Source organism: Canis lupus, chromosome 5, assembly GCF_003254725.2.
Source record: "Canis lupus dingo isolate Sandy chromosome 5, ASM325472v2, whole genome shotgun sequence".
Taxonomy (NCBI): Eukaryota; Metazoa; Chordata; class Mammalia; order Carnivora; family Canidae; genus Canis; species Canis lupus.
In genome coordinates, this window is record NC_064247.1 from 54,362,771 (window position 1) to 54,374,714 (window position 11,944).

General features: G+C 56.1%; 1 protein-coding gene across 7 annotated transcripts; it reads right to left on the reverse strand.

Annotated features, from left to right (window-relative positions):
• Positions 1–74: 74 nt before the first annotated feature.
• TMEM61 (transmembrane protein 61) lies at positions 75–10,470 on the reverse strand. 7 transcript variants are annotated; one of them, XM_025427759.3, is made up of 4 exons: positions 10,123–10,470; positions 8,613–8,674; positions 6,194–6,543; positions 75–502 (listed from the first exon to the last, which is right to left on the reverse strand). In XM_025427759.3, exons 3-4 carry the CDS (start codon positions 6,541–6,543, stop codon positions 238–240), a joined length of 615 nt encoding a protein of 204 aa, XP_025283544.3. In that variant the 5' UTR covers positions 8,613–8,674; positions 10,123–10,470; the 3' UTR covers positions 75–237. The 7 variants fall into 7 exon arrangements, with proteins under 7 accessions (XP_025283544.3, XP_025283543.3, XP_025283542.3 ...); XM_025427758.3 differs by lacking the exon at positions 10,123–10,470 and adding an exon at positions 9,785–10,104; XM_025427757.3 differs by lacking the exon at positions 10,123–10,470 and adding an exon at positions 9,785–10,104 and having other exon boundaries at positions 8,613–8,741.
• Positions 10,471–11,944: the final 1,474 nt, after the last annotated feature.

An 11,944-nucleotide genomic window follows, 5' to 3' on the forward strand; every position in this document is an offset into this window, starting at 1 on the left:
GACTGCAGCCCCACCAGCATCACGTGCGGCAGAAGAACCACCAGCCGGGCCCAGGCACCCAGGGGGTCGTGAGAGGTGATCAGATGGGTTTATTCCAAGCCGTCTGTTGCACGGCAATAGGTGACTACAACAGCATTCCGCAACAAAGGGTTGTTGAGTGCCTCCTGTGGACCAGGCGCTGGACTAGCCACCAGAGGCCCAGCCTCTGTCCCCAGCTCCGGAGGCCACGGGGAGCCTTCAAGGTCCCCCCGCTGCGGCCTGAGCCGGGCCGGGGCAGGAGCACCCGGGGCCAGGCACTGTTTGCCCACAGATGCCTTGACCGGCACCAACGATGCTCTCGTAGCTGGGCGGCGGGGGGCACTGGGCCCCCAGCAGGGCATCCCCCGAGGCTCTGTCCTCCAGGCCTTCCTCCACGGGCTGCGCAGGTGGTGTCGGGGGTCCCGCAGCCAGCGGGCAGCACACGGCCTCCTCGTAGGTGGGGACGGCAGCCACCTTTGGGACCCTACAGGAGAAGAAGAGCGGCTGCGGCCAGGGCAAGGGCGAGACCCACCGCGTGCCAGGGAAGGAGCCAGGAAGGCTGAGGCCGGAGAAGACTTCGGGCCCTGGTCCCAACCCTGTGCCCACTCCCCAGCGCCCCGGGTGCACGGCTGAAGCTGGCGCGAGCGGGCTCTGCCGAGCCCAGCCTCCCTCTCTCCCCTCCCCGCCCCACCTGGTTAGCTGTCCACACACGCTGGCGCTGGCTCGTCACGCCGCCTCAGTTGTCCCCGCAGGGGAAGTCCATCCCCCCCCACCGCTGGCCAGTCCCCACTTGTCCTCTGAGACTCCTCTGCTGCGCTTTCTTGACTGGTGCCTCCCCCCAGCGAAGCTCTCACTCCCTGCTCTGGGCTCCCAAGAGCACTGCCCCCCCCGCCTCGCTGTCACTGCATTGACCCCCACCAGGTGCCCTCGGTGGGTCGTCCCTTAGGACGAGGTTGGACTTTGAGCATCCAGGGGCTGAGGGCACATCGCCTGGGGACATTTGCAGAAAGACAGAGTGATGGTTCATAGGCAGAAAGACCTCCAGCTTACTCTAATATCCCTCACAAGATCCAGCGTGGTGGCTGCTCAAGGCACGATGGGAGACATCAACCCTCCTGCCCATCTAGACGTTTGAGGCCCCATATGGTAAGTCTGCCAAGTGATTACCTCTGCTTGCATACCTCCAGAGTTGGAGAGCTCACTACCTACTGGGTCAACCACATCTATCTGTAAACAGCCTGACTTTCCTGTGACTCGCCCTCCCTCCAACAAATGAACTACCCTGCAGGGACTTAAGGCAGAGACCGGGGCCCGTGAGGCCTCTCAGACCAGGCCTCACAGGCTAGATTCTAAAAACAGGTTACCTGTACCCCAGCCACAATGCTGATGGCAATGAGGCCGGCCCTCAGTCCTCTCAGAACCCCAGTGGGTCACCTCTGGGGAGGTAATGCTTCTTTCCTTGCCAGGACCCCGGCGGGTGGGAGTGTCACTGACCCTATGTCTGGGCTGTTTCTGCTTTGGAGACGCTGCTGCCAGATACCGGGGTGACCATGTGACCCTGAAGGTGGCTTCCACACCAAGTAGTTTGAGGGCTGGCTAGGAGTCTGGGCACCGGCTAGTTCAACTCTCCACTCTGCCACATTCTTGGTGGAAGATCATGGGCTCAGTAACTCCATTATTCTGAGCCTCAGTTTCCCCATCTATAAAATGAGGACAATAATAGCACCTATGTCACCAGGGCTATGTGAAGATTAGTTGAGATAATATAGGGAAGGAGCACTTAGCACATACTCCATAAACAGGAACCAATAACAAAATCTCAAAAGTCTCTATGCGGAAGGGGTGTGTGGAACAAAGCTTATCACAGATCTCCTGCCATACAGGCTCCAAGAAACTGTTGCTTGCCCAAGGTCATCAGTCTGGAGTCGTGGGGAAACCCGTCAATCCGCACCAGGGGGTCTGCAGGTCTAGACAGGGGAGGGGCTGATGGCAGGAGGCTGGCCCTGGGAGTCAGAAGAGGTGGTGGAGGGAACTTCACTCTCCAGGCTGGTGGGGGCCCTGCTGGGCACCTGCTGCTGCCCCTCGCGTGAGCTCCCATCCCCCGCCGGGGACAAGGCCCTTCTCTGGACAATATGTCTTCTTAGGCCGAGACAATCACAGCCCTCAGAGTGACCCACTAGGGCGGTGGGCTTGCTGCTCCAGTCACAGGGTCATGGAACAGGCCTGTGGGGAGCCTAGGGCTGACCCTCAGCCTGTGTGCCAGCCTGATGGAGGGCACCAGCCAGGAGCCAAATGTGGGCCCCCTGCCCAGTGCTATTGCACGCTCCTCTCACAGACCCTCCTCCTCTGCAAGAGACCCAGGAGCCCTGCAGGTGAGGAAGCTGAAGAGGGGTATCATTCTCTGAGCTCCCAGGATCCTTTGCATGTGACTGCAGGCAAAGAACATTGCTTCTGGAGGAAAGCAAGCTAGATTCTGTTGTCATCTATTGTGGTGTGACCTAGGCCACGTTCACATGGCCTCTCTGAGCCTCTTTCTCCTCATCTGTAAAACAGGGGTAACGATCCCCTTTTATGGATTCTGGGAGGGGGAAAAATGGAAAAAGCTCTAAATACTCAGAAAAATGTGGGTAATACAGCTTCTGGAGTCCTATGTCTCCTGCCCAGCTCTCTCTCCTCCCAGCCACACTCCTGCTTCACTCTCTTCTCCAAGCCCTGCAGATGTGAGATAGATTTGGGGTATGCCTGGGGAGTCCAGTCAGTTAAGGGTCCTGGGATGGAGCCTGCTTTTCTCTCTGCCTCTGCCACTCTGCCTCTCTGCCACTCCCCCTGCTTGTGCTCTCCCTTTCTCTCTTTCTCTGACAATTAAATAAATAAATAAAATCTTAAAAAAAAAAAAAAAAAGATTTGGAGTATGCCTGGGATGGCCCATGCAGGCAACAGCTGGCAGGGCAAGGCACACATACAGGTAAGCTCACCCCATAGCAGGAAGTTTGCTTAGAGGGCAGATGTGGAGTGGCCCTCATGCCACCTGCTGCTGCCTTAGGAGCTAGCAGGGCCCAGCCAGCCCCAAGTCCCATACCCATGGTCTGGAAATTGGGGAGCTTGAGGCCCCATGCAGGGCGGCCAGATCACACACACTTCCGGACGGAGGCTCCGTTCACAGTGTATTCTGGATACTGCACCCTGCAAGTGTGTGAGAGGGGCCTGCCCCCATGGTCCCCAGGTGCAGCAAGTTTCACTGAGGCTGGGCCTTGTCCCACTCTCTGGAGCCCTGTGGGGGCAGGAGACCCGTACCTGGCGTTGCCTCTTCCACCCTTCAGCTGAGTCAGGCAACCACAGGAGGGAGAGGGAAAGGGATGTGGATGAAATACTATTTGCCCAATGTGTAAATTCCCTAATCTGTGTCATGTTTGTGACAAGCCAGGGGGCCTGGCTCTCAGCCATTGTACAGATAGGTAAAGGTCACACGTCAGCTAAGCAACAAAGCCCCAGACCCCTCTGATTGCAAAGTTCAAGCCAACTGTACCTATCACCTGTCTTCCTACCCCAGGCCCTCCTCTCTCCACACCTGAGCTCTGTCATCTGTAAAATGGGTCTAATCCTCAGGCTTACCTCGTATGGTTGAGGCTCACACGGTTAGTGGGCGCCAGAGCGCACTGCAAGCCGCAAAGCACAGTCTCACACACAGCAGCAGAGCTAAGTGTGCGTGAACCTTGCAGTGCATCTACTTCCCCATCTATCAACTCATCCGAGCCTCTCGGCAATCACAGGGGAAAGTTCTGTCAGGGTCAGACGACAGATGAAGAATTAGGCATGGTTCAGGGAGTCCCAAGTAACACGCTCAAGGACACACGGCTTATAAAAGGAAGAGCGGACGCTGAAACCCTCATGTCTGAGTAGACCGAGGCTGTTTCTGCTGTGCTCGCTGAGGGTGGGGGCCCTGGGAGGCCTGCCGTCCACACCAGCACAGTGGCCTCCCCATGGGGGACAGAGGCTCCCGAGCAGCAGGGCCCGGTGAGGTCAGCTTCAGGGACCGGAGAGTCATCGATAAAAGCAGCCTCCTGACACCCAGCCTTCCTAGTTCTGAACCTAAGGCTTGGGTCTCTGAAGCTGGTGGGCCATGAGCACCCTCCGAGCTGGGCTTCCTCCTGCCCCTGCTGGAGATGAAGACCAACTGGCCCCACCTGACACACACTACGATGGCCCCGACACTGTTGAGTCAACACGGCTGTGTGTACAGACAACACCCTCCCCGAGCAGTCAGCCCAGGCGGGGCGAGGAGAGACAGCTTGCCGTCCAGAGCACCCTGAGGGTTGGCCTGGTTCCAGTCAACCACCGACTTGCTGTGTGACCAGGTAGGTCCTGGGGCTCTCTGAGGCCCAGGCTTTTCATCTGAGAAGGGAGAGGATTGGCTGGAGAGTCCCCAAGGCCCTGCCCTGTCCTCTCACAGTTGGGTCAAACCAAGGCCAGACCATTGTACTACATGGCCCCTCGTGAATACTCTATTGTCTCTGACTTCAGGGAGTTACAGGCCACATTCTTGAACTCAGAATACATTCTCCCCCTCACTAAGGGGTCAAGGGTGTCCAGGTCCCAGGCCAGCTCATAAAGCCTTGGCTTAGCCCCTCATACACCAAAATCCAGTGCTTACAGGCTGGGCTGGGAGCATGCAAGCTCGGCAGCCAGCAGGCTCAGCCACTTTCCGGCTGGATACTCCTCACCCTCTTCTTCTAGAAACAGCAACAGTAATTGTTACGTTGTAGGCAGACAGGACTGGAGATGGATGCAGGCCAGGGAGATGGGCACATCCCATACCTGACTGAATGAATAAATACGTAACAAGTACACATGTAACGCAGGCATTCTCCACAGGGCAAAAAGTGGGTTCTTGGTATCTTGGTGATCCCCTGTTTATGGATATAATACAGATATACATACAGAGCAAACAAATAGTATATCGGTGGTATGAACATTTCATGGAGGTGGGTAGAGGATTAAGGGGAAAAAATGCCTAAAAAAGTTTCCTTAGAGGGAGCGATAATTTTTCAAAGGTTGAGAAATATGGTCTTAATGCAAGATTTTTTTCTCCACCCCCATCCTGCCCCTGGGGCCTTTGCACAGGCTCTTCTGCCTTCCTAAACTGCCTCTCTCTACCCTATCCACTTGAGGAAAAGTCACATTTACTGTGTGCCAGGCGCTGGGCTAAGTCCTACACATGCGTGTCCCCTGAGCTAGGGAGCAGTGAGAGCAGACTCTGGGTTCAGGTCCTGACTGAGGGGCGCTAGCTGGGTATGCTTGGGCGAGTTATCCCATGACTTGGGGCTTCAGCGGTCTCCTCTATAAATGGAATACAGTACCCACTTAAGAGAACTGCTGTAAAAACAAAATGAATAAATATATAAAAAGCACTTAGAACAGCATCGGGCACGGGGTGAATACAGGTGTTTGCTGTGACTGTGCTGTACTTACTTTAGGTGACGGTGGCATCCCTTTAGATGAGGGTGGCACCCCCTTTAGATGAGGCTCAGCAGGGTGGCATCATCTACTTTCTTACTTGATAGTTAGTGACAGAACCAGGAAAGGATCCCAGGAGGTTTGATTCCTGTGCCTGGGCTTTTTACCCCTATGCTCTTCTGCCCCATACTATGCTGAGCTCAATTGCCACCTCCTCCAGGAAACCTTCCTGGATTTCTCCTCATCTCCATAGGACCGTATCTGCCCCTCTCTGACAGCTCTAACTACCTTGATTTGTCAAAGTCTGTTAAAGGCTTTAAAATCCTCCAAGACTGGGGTGCCTGGGTGGCTCAGTAGGTTAAGCATCTGCCTTTGGCTCAGGTCATGATCCTGGGGTCCTGGGATTGAGTCCCGCATCAGGCTCCCTGCTCGGTGTGGAGTCTGTTTCTCCCTCTCCCTCTGCCTGTCATTCTGCCTACTTGTGTGTTTTTTTTCTCTCTGTCAAATAATAAATAAAAATCTTTTTAAAAATGAATAAATAAAGTAATTAATTAATAAAATAAACTCCTCCAAGACTATGCTGATCAGCCTCCAGATCCCCAGAACATAGGCCAGGCCTGGTCTGGAGGAGAAACTCCATGAGAATTTGCTACACAAATGCCCAACAGGTGACAGTGCCTTATTCCCCACCCCACCCATCACCTCCACCTGCCCCGCTGACCTGTAGCTCTCCTTCTCCGAGGGCTCCACAGTGAGATAGTACAGGTCCCTGGAGAGGTGATACGGGTCCCGTCGGGGAGGCCCCCGGGTGCTGACCTTGATGGACCACAGCAGGCCGAGGAGTAGTAGCAGGCCGCCTGCGCCGCAGCAGAAGAAGCTGACCGACCTGAGCAGGGGGTTCGGGGCCTCGGGCATGGGGTGCCCAGTGGGTGCAGCTGGCTGGCCAGGCTGAGTACCTGCATCTCCTTCACTCCACCAAGCAAAGCATAGGGTCCCAGCTACCAGAAGCACCGTGCCGCTGACTGTCATGCAGTAGCGGAGTGTGGAGGCTGCTCGGCTCACATCACACATCTGAACACAGAAAAGGGCAGAGAGGAATAAAATGGGCCATGAGAGAGGCCTGCTGGGGGACTGGAGACCCTGTGTGGAGTCCTCCCTAGAGATCACTGTGTAACCTGGACAGGTCATGTGGCTCCTCTGTGCCTCAGTTCTTCTCATCTGTAAAATGGAGATGATATTCCCAAGTTGGCAGGGCTGTTTCAGAGGTCACAGAGAACGTGTCCCAGGTTCTGAGCACCACGGGTGGGACCCAGCAGGAGCTCAGTTAGTGTGGTTCTGCTCACTCCCGGCTCCCCAGGCCTCACAGGTCCCATCAGCCTGGTGGGTAGGACTCCCTGTGCACCCCACTCCCCACCCCAGCCCCATCTACTATAGGCCAGGAGGGAAGGGTGGAACACTTCCTGGGCCCACCGGGCCTCCAGGGGTGGGACTTGCGGGTTATGCAGTGCCTCACGTCCCTGTCACAATCCCGAGAGGTCACAATCCCAAGAGGTCGATACTTCCTCCAACCAGCAGAGGTAACCACAGACCCAAGGCAGGTAAAGGAGCAAGAGTGAAAGGGGGCACTGAGGAGCCCCACGCTCAAATCCACGACATGAAGCCCCTCTGTGCAAAAAGATGACCTCTATGGCCTTATTTGTAATGGTCCTACTTTGGAGAAAGCCTCAATGCCCAACTACAGGGAACTGGTGAGTAAACCATGGCACACCCTCCGGATGGAACATTATTAACCCGTTTGAGAAAACAAGCTTGGCACCAAAGTTTAACAACTATAGGGGGACATGCATGTATCTTCCTTTTTTCAGCTTAGTGTGGCAAATGCTGCTTAGTGTATTATCTCCATCAGGTCAAGAAAAAATGCACAGAGAAAACAAAAACTGGGAAAAAATTTGGCCCCAGATCATGCAGACAGGAAGGGATTAAACCCACATCCATGTCATCCTCAAAGCCAACCTCTAGGCCATTGTACACGTTGTTCTCTCTGTCTGGTCACTTGCCATCATCTCCCTTCAAAGACTCAGCTTGGCCCTCACCCAAGAAGCCTTCACTTACACACCATGTCCCCGGGGCCTCCTTGGATCACAGCATTTCTGTGTGTTTAACTTCTCCTCTGCTTGTCCTCCCCACCAGACAGTGAGCACCCTGAGGACAGGGTCCATACTGGCCCCACTCACGGCTAGATCCCCCAGGTGCCTAGCACACAGTAGCTGCTCAATACACATTTGTGGGAGAATTTCTCCCTGCCCTTAAATGAGGGAAAGAGGTACTGAGTAAACACCTGCTATGTGCAAAGCCTCCCTCCCAGCTGAGAGGAGCTAGGAGAAAGGAGGGAACACAGGATTCCAGCCATGAAGTGGAGGCCTGGCTCTGGTCCCTCACTCTGCAGCTCTGGGGTAACCTTACCAACTGCCCCGGGCCTGTTCCCTTATCCTTATAAAGGGCAGGTTCTTTAACAGGCCTTTAGAAGTTAAAGAGACACAGTGTCCTCTTCCAAAATCTGAGTCAGTGAAAAGCAGGGGCTGGGGAACTCAGAGACTCTAGACTTCTGTGATCAACAATGTCTTCCAAATAGGGGCTCACCCAGCCAAGCGTGCTGTGTCCAAATGATGCCCTGCTGTGCAGCCATTCAAAGGCGTGCTCCTAGGGAAGCTGAGGGCCATGGTAAAATGTTCAAGATCTAGTAGGTGAATGGGCACCTGGGCGGCTCAGTCAGTTAAGAGGCTGGCTCTTGGTTTTGGCTAAAGTAATGATCTCAGGGTCTTAGGATCGAGCTCCGCATCAGGCTCTGCACTTAGCGGGGAATCTGCTTAAGATTCTCTCTCCTTCTTCCCCTATTCCTACCCCCACTCATGCTCTCTCTCTCTCTCTCTCAAATAAATAAATAAATCTTTAAAAGAAAGATCTAGTAGGTGAAGCTTTAGACTTCAAATATGTTCCCAAATGTGTTTAAAAACACATGTGTACACGTGAGAAAAAAAAGAATGTATACATGTAACAGAGGTGCTCTAGGAGTGGACCCCAAATCTTTCTGAGCCCCCAGACCACCAGAAGCAAATAGACAAGTGTCATGCATAAATTACCTGCTGTTGTCTTCCTGTCGGTCTGGCTGTGGGGCAAGTGCCTCCTGTCTCTCGCTCAAGGCCTTTGTGTGAAGGGAGGAAAAGAACCTGACTACTCCTCCTCCAAAGTGAGACGACAGCTAGGAGAGGCTGTCAAGAGCTGCAGAAATCAGCTTGGAAAAACAATTTAAAAACCCACAGCAAATCAATAAGTTAATAACCCCTCGCCTCTGTATCCCAGCACCTCTGTACACTCCCCACGGAGGTGGGTACTCAGGGCAGGGAAAGAAATTCCTGTTTTGCAAGCGAAGAGACCTAGCTCAAAAAGGTGAAGGGCTTTGCTGGAAGCCAGAAACTGCTGTGCTTCTCAACACTTGAGGAACTTGCTCCTGCAAAAGGTAACTTAAGAGGCTCTTAAACGTCTATAAAAGCAATAGTTGCCCCTTGTGAGAAAACTGCAGAAGAGTATAAAAACGCAAAATATGAATCATCATTAATCCTGCCCCTCAGAGGCACTTGATGGGATGAGCACTGGGTGTTATGCTATATGTTGGCAAACTGAACTCCAATACAAAAAAATGAAGTAAAAAAATTAATCCTGCCCCTCAGAGATGAAGATGATCTGCATGTGGGATGTTCCCTTTCCATTTCTCCCTCAGCCTACATCCATGATGATGGCGGAAGCAGACATGTACTGGGCATTTACATGGGCTGGGAAGCACACAGGGCTTTACAGGTGTCCCCTGACTTAATCCTCACAACAGCACCATGGAGCTTCGAGGGTGACAGCTTGCCTGAGGTCAGTGCTAAATTTGAATCCAGTCCTGGGGTCTGGGGACCTCATCCTGGGGGACCTTCTGTCCCCATCCAGGGCCTTAATTTCATAGCTCCCCCTTCAAGACCCAGTCCAAACACCAACCACCTCCTCCCAGAAGCCTATCTGCTGCTGCTACCCCCAGCTCCCACCCACCAGATAAAGCTCTTCTCTGCGCCAGATTGATCACTCTAACTATGGCCATTCTATTAGCTCTGTGACCTTGACGCTGCTCGGCATCCCCGAGCTCAAATTCTGCGTCCCAGGGAAGGGCAAGTTGTAAAGATGAAGCGACAAGATGGCCAGCTGTCGGCAAAGCTTGGTGCCACAGACAGAGCCGGACAAGAGCGGACACTGGCTCTAACACTGGGCAATTTACCTGGCTTCCCCTTGCCTCCGCATCCTCTTCTGTAAGGCGGGGGTGCTCACACCGCCCGCGCAACCAGCAAGAGGACTCCAGGGGCCACTCTTCTGCAGGAGCTAAGCCGCCCGACCAGGAAGTGGCCAAACCATCCCAATCAAGTGCCGAGTAAGCTGAGGCCTGACCGCCAAGCCCGAGGCCACCGGCTTGTTGGAACTCAGGAAGGGGCCCGGGTGTCCCCTCCGCACCGCCTAGCCACGTAGTCAAGGTGAAGAGAAGCGGTTGGGGCTGGGGCCGCGCTAGGAGGAGCCTAGATGCTCCGGAAGGAGGGAAAGAGGTAAGCAGCCCGCACCCACCTCGGAGCAGGCCGGCGGGCGCGGGGGCGCGGGGGGCGCGGGGGGCGCGGGGGGCGCGGGGCGCAGGGCGGCGGCGCGGTCCGGCTCGGCCGCCCCAGGGACCCCCGCCCTCGCGCCCTGCACGCTCCCAGGTCCTGGTCCCGGGCTGTCCGGGGCCTCGGCTCCCGCCCAGAGGAGCGAGGTCGGATGCACCCGCGCGCCGGGGCTGCGATCCCCGCGGGGCCCTGCGAGCTCGGGGCGCCCGGGGCCGAGGGGCGTGCGGAGCCCGCCTCCCCCGCTTCTGCTCGGGCCGGGGTCGCCGTCCGCCCCGCCCCGCCTCGCCTCGCCCGGATCCCGGGCCGGGCCGGTCTGTCGGGCGGAGACGCCCCGGGCCTGGGTGGGGCGCCCCAGGTGCCGCCCGCCCCGCCCCGCCCCGCCCGCCCGCCCTCAAGGCGGCAGCGCCAGCGGGAGGGCGGGGCCGAGGGTTCCCGGCCCGGAGCGGCGGGGCCCGCGGTGGGTGGCGGCGACGTCCCGCCCGCAGCCCTAGGGGCAGGCTGGAGCCCAGCCGACGCCGACGCCGGCCCGCCCCCTCCCAGAGCCCCGATGCTCCTCCGAGGGGCCCTATGCATGCTGAGCCCACGCCTCCTCGCTCTCGTCCCACAGCAAGAGAAACGGAGGCCCAAAGAGGGTTTGCCGAGTACTCCCTGGGACTAACTGGCTTTGGCTTCTCAGAGGACCCCTCTTAGAGCAAGCCCTGCCTGCAGGACCTCACGTTCAGCGCTTCCCCCCAGCCCCTATAGGAGGCCGCAGCCCCAGCCCCGAGAGGCTGGCAACAGGGGGCTTGGGAGCAGGGACCCCATCTACTGTGTCACCTAAGCTCTCTGAACCTTCTTCCTCCTGTGTCCAAGGAGGGCTGATGATTCCAAGTCACAGGTCTTCTGAGACTGAATGAGTTCAGCTGTGCAGGTTAAGTGCGAGGCCATTTAACAACTGCAGGTTAAAGGCAGTTTGGGGTGGGGGAACAGGTGATTTAGGAGTCTGCAGGGAGGGTGAGCGGTGTGTGAGTGGCCAAGTCTTCTGTGGGAGGACTCCTGAGCTGTCCTGGGTGTGTGTGGGGGGTGGGGGGGATGGGGAGCAGCATCCAGGCTGAAGGAGCAGCCTGTGCAAGCCAGGTCGAAATCACAGGCTGGTTAAACCTTCACAAAATTCAGGCAGGTCAAAAGGAGCCAGTTCCTGGACTAGCTAGGCTCTGGGTTTTGTTTCTGTCTTTTCCTGCTGCTCCAACAAGCCAGGAGACTGGGCCAGACTCCCCTTCAACCACAGCTAAGGCTTCCCACTGAGCTGGTGGTGACCAACTGTCCTCCCAGCCCAGGGACACAGAAGGTCAGAGCAGCCTGTCCAGTTGAGATCTAAAGCTCCGAGAGAGGAAGCACTGCCTCAGAGTCACAGAGCAGATCGGTGGCAGGGCCCAGCCCCCAATTCCTAAACTGTCACCAAGGAAATAAGCCATCCATGAGCATTAGTGCTCTCTGAGCACAGACCCTCTGACGAGTGGGGTCCTTTTCATCTTGGCTACACATGAGTCTCAGATAACCAAAGCTCAGAGAAGCTCGCATAAACACGGAGTTCAGAATCTCTGAGCTGAGACAAGAAGCAGGGAGACCTCAAACCAGGACCTTCTTCAGCTTTGCTGTTCTGTCTGGAGGTGGGGACAAGCCCATGGGGACCAGAGGCCACCAGCAGGCCTCTTGGTGCCCTCGTGGACTTGCTTAGGGGGAGAGATAAGAGTGGAAACCTGAGGCCAGAAAACTGCCAGCCCTACTCACTGCTGCAGAGGCAGGCA

Coding starts and splice junctions, on each gene's coding strand:
- TMEM61 (XM_025427761.3), bottom strand. CDS start 6,543: ATGTGTGATGTGAGCCGAGCAGCCTCCACACTCCGCTACTGCATGACA. Junction 503..6,193: donor TCGGAGAAGGAGAGCTACAG/GTCAGCGGGGCA, acceptor CTTCTCCTGTAG/GGTCCCAAAGGTGGCTGCCG.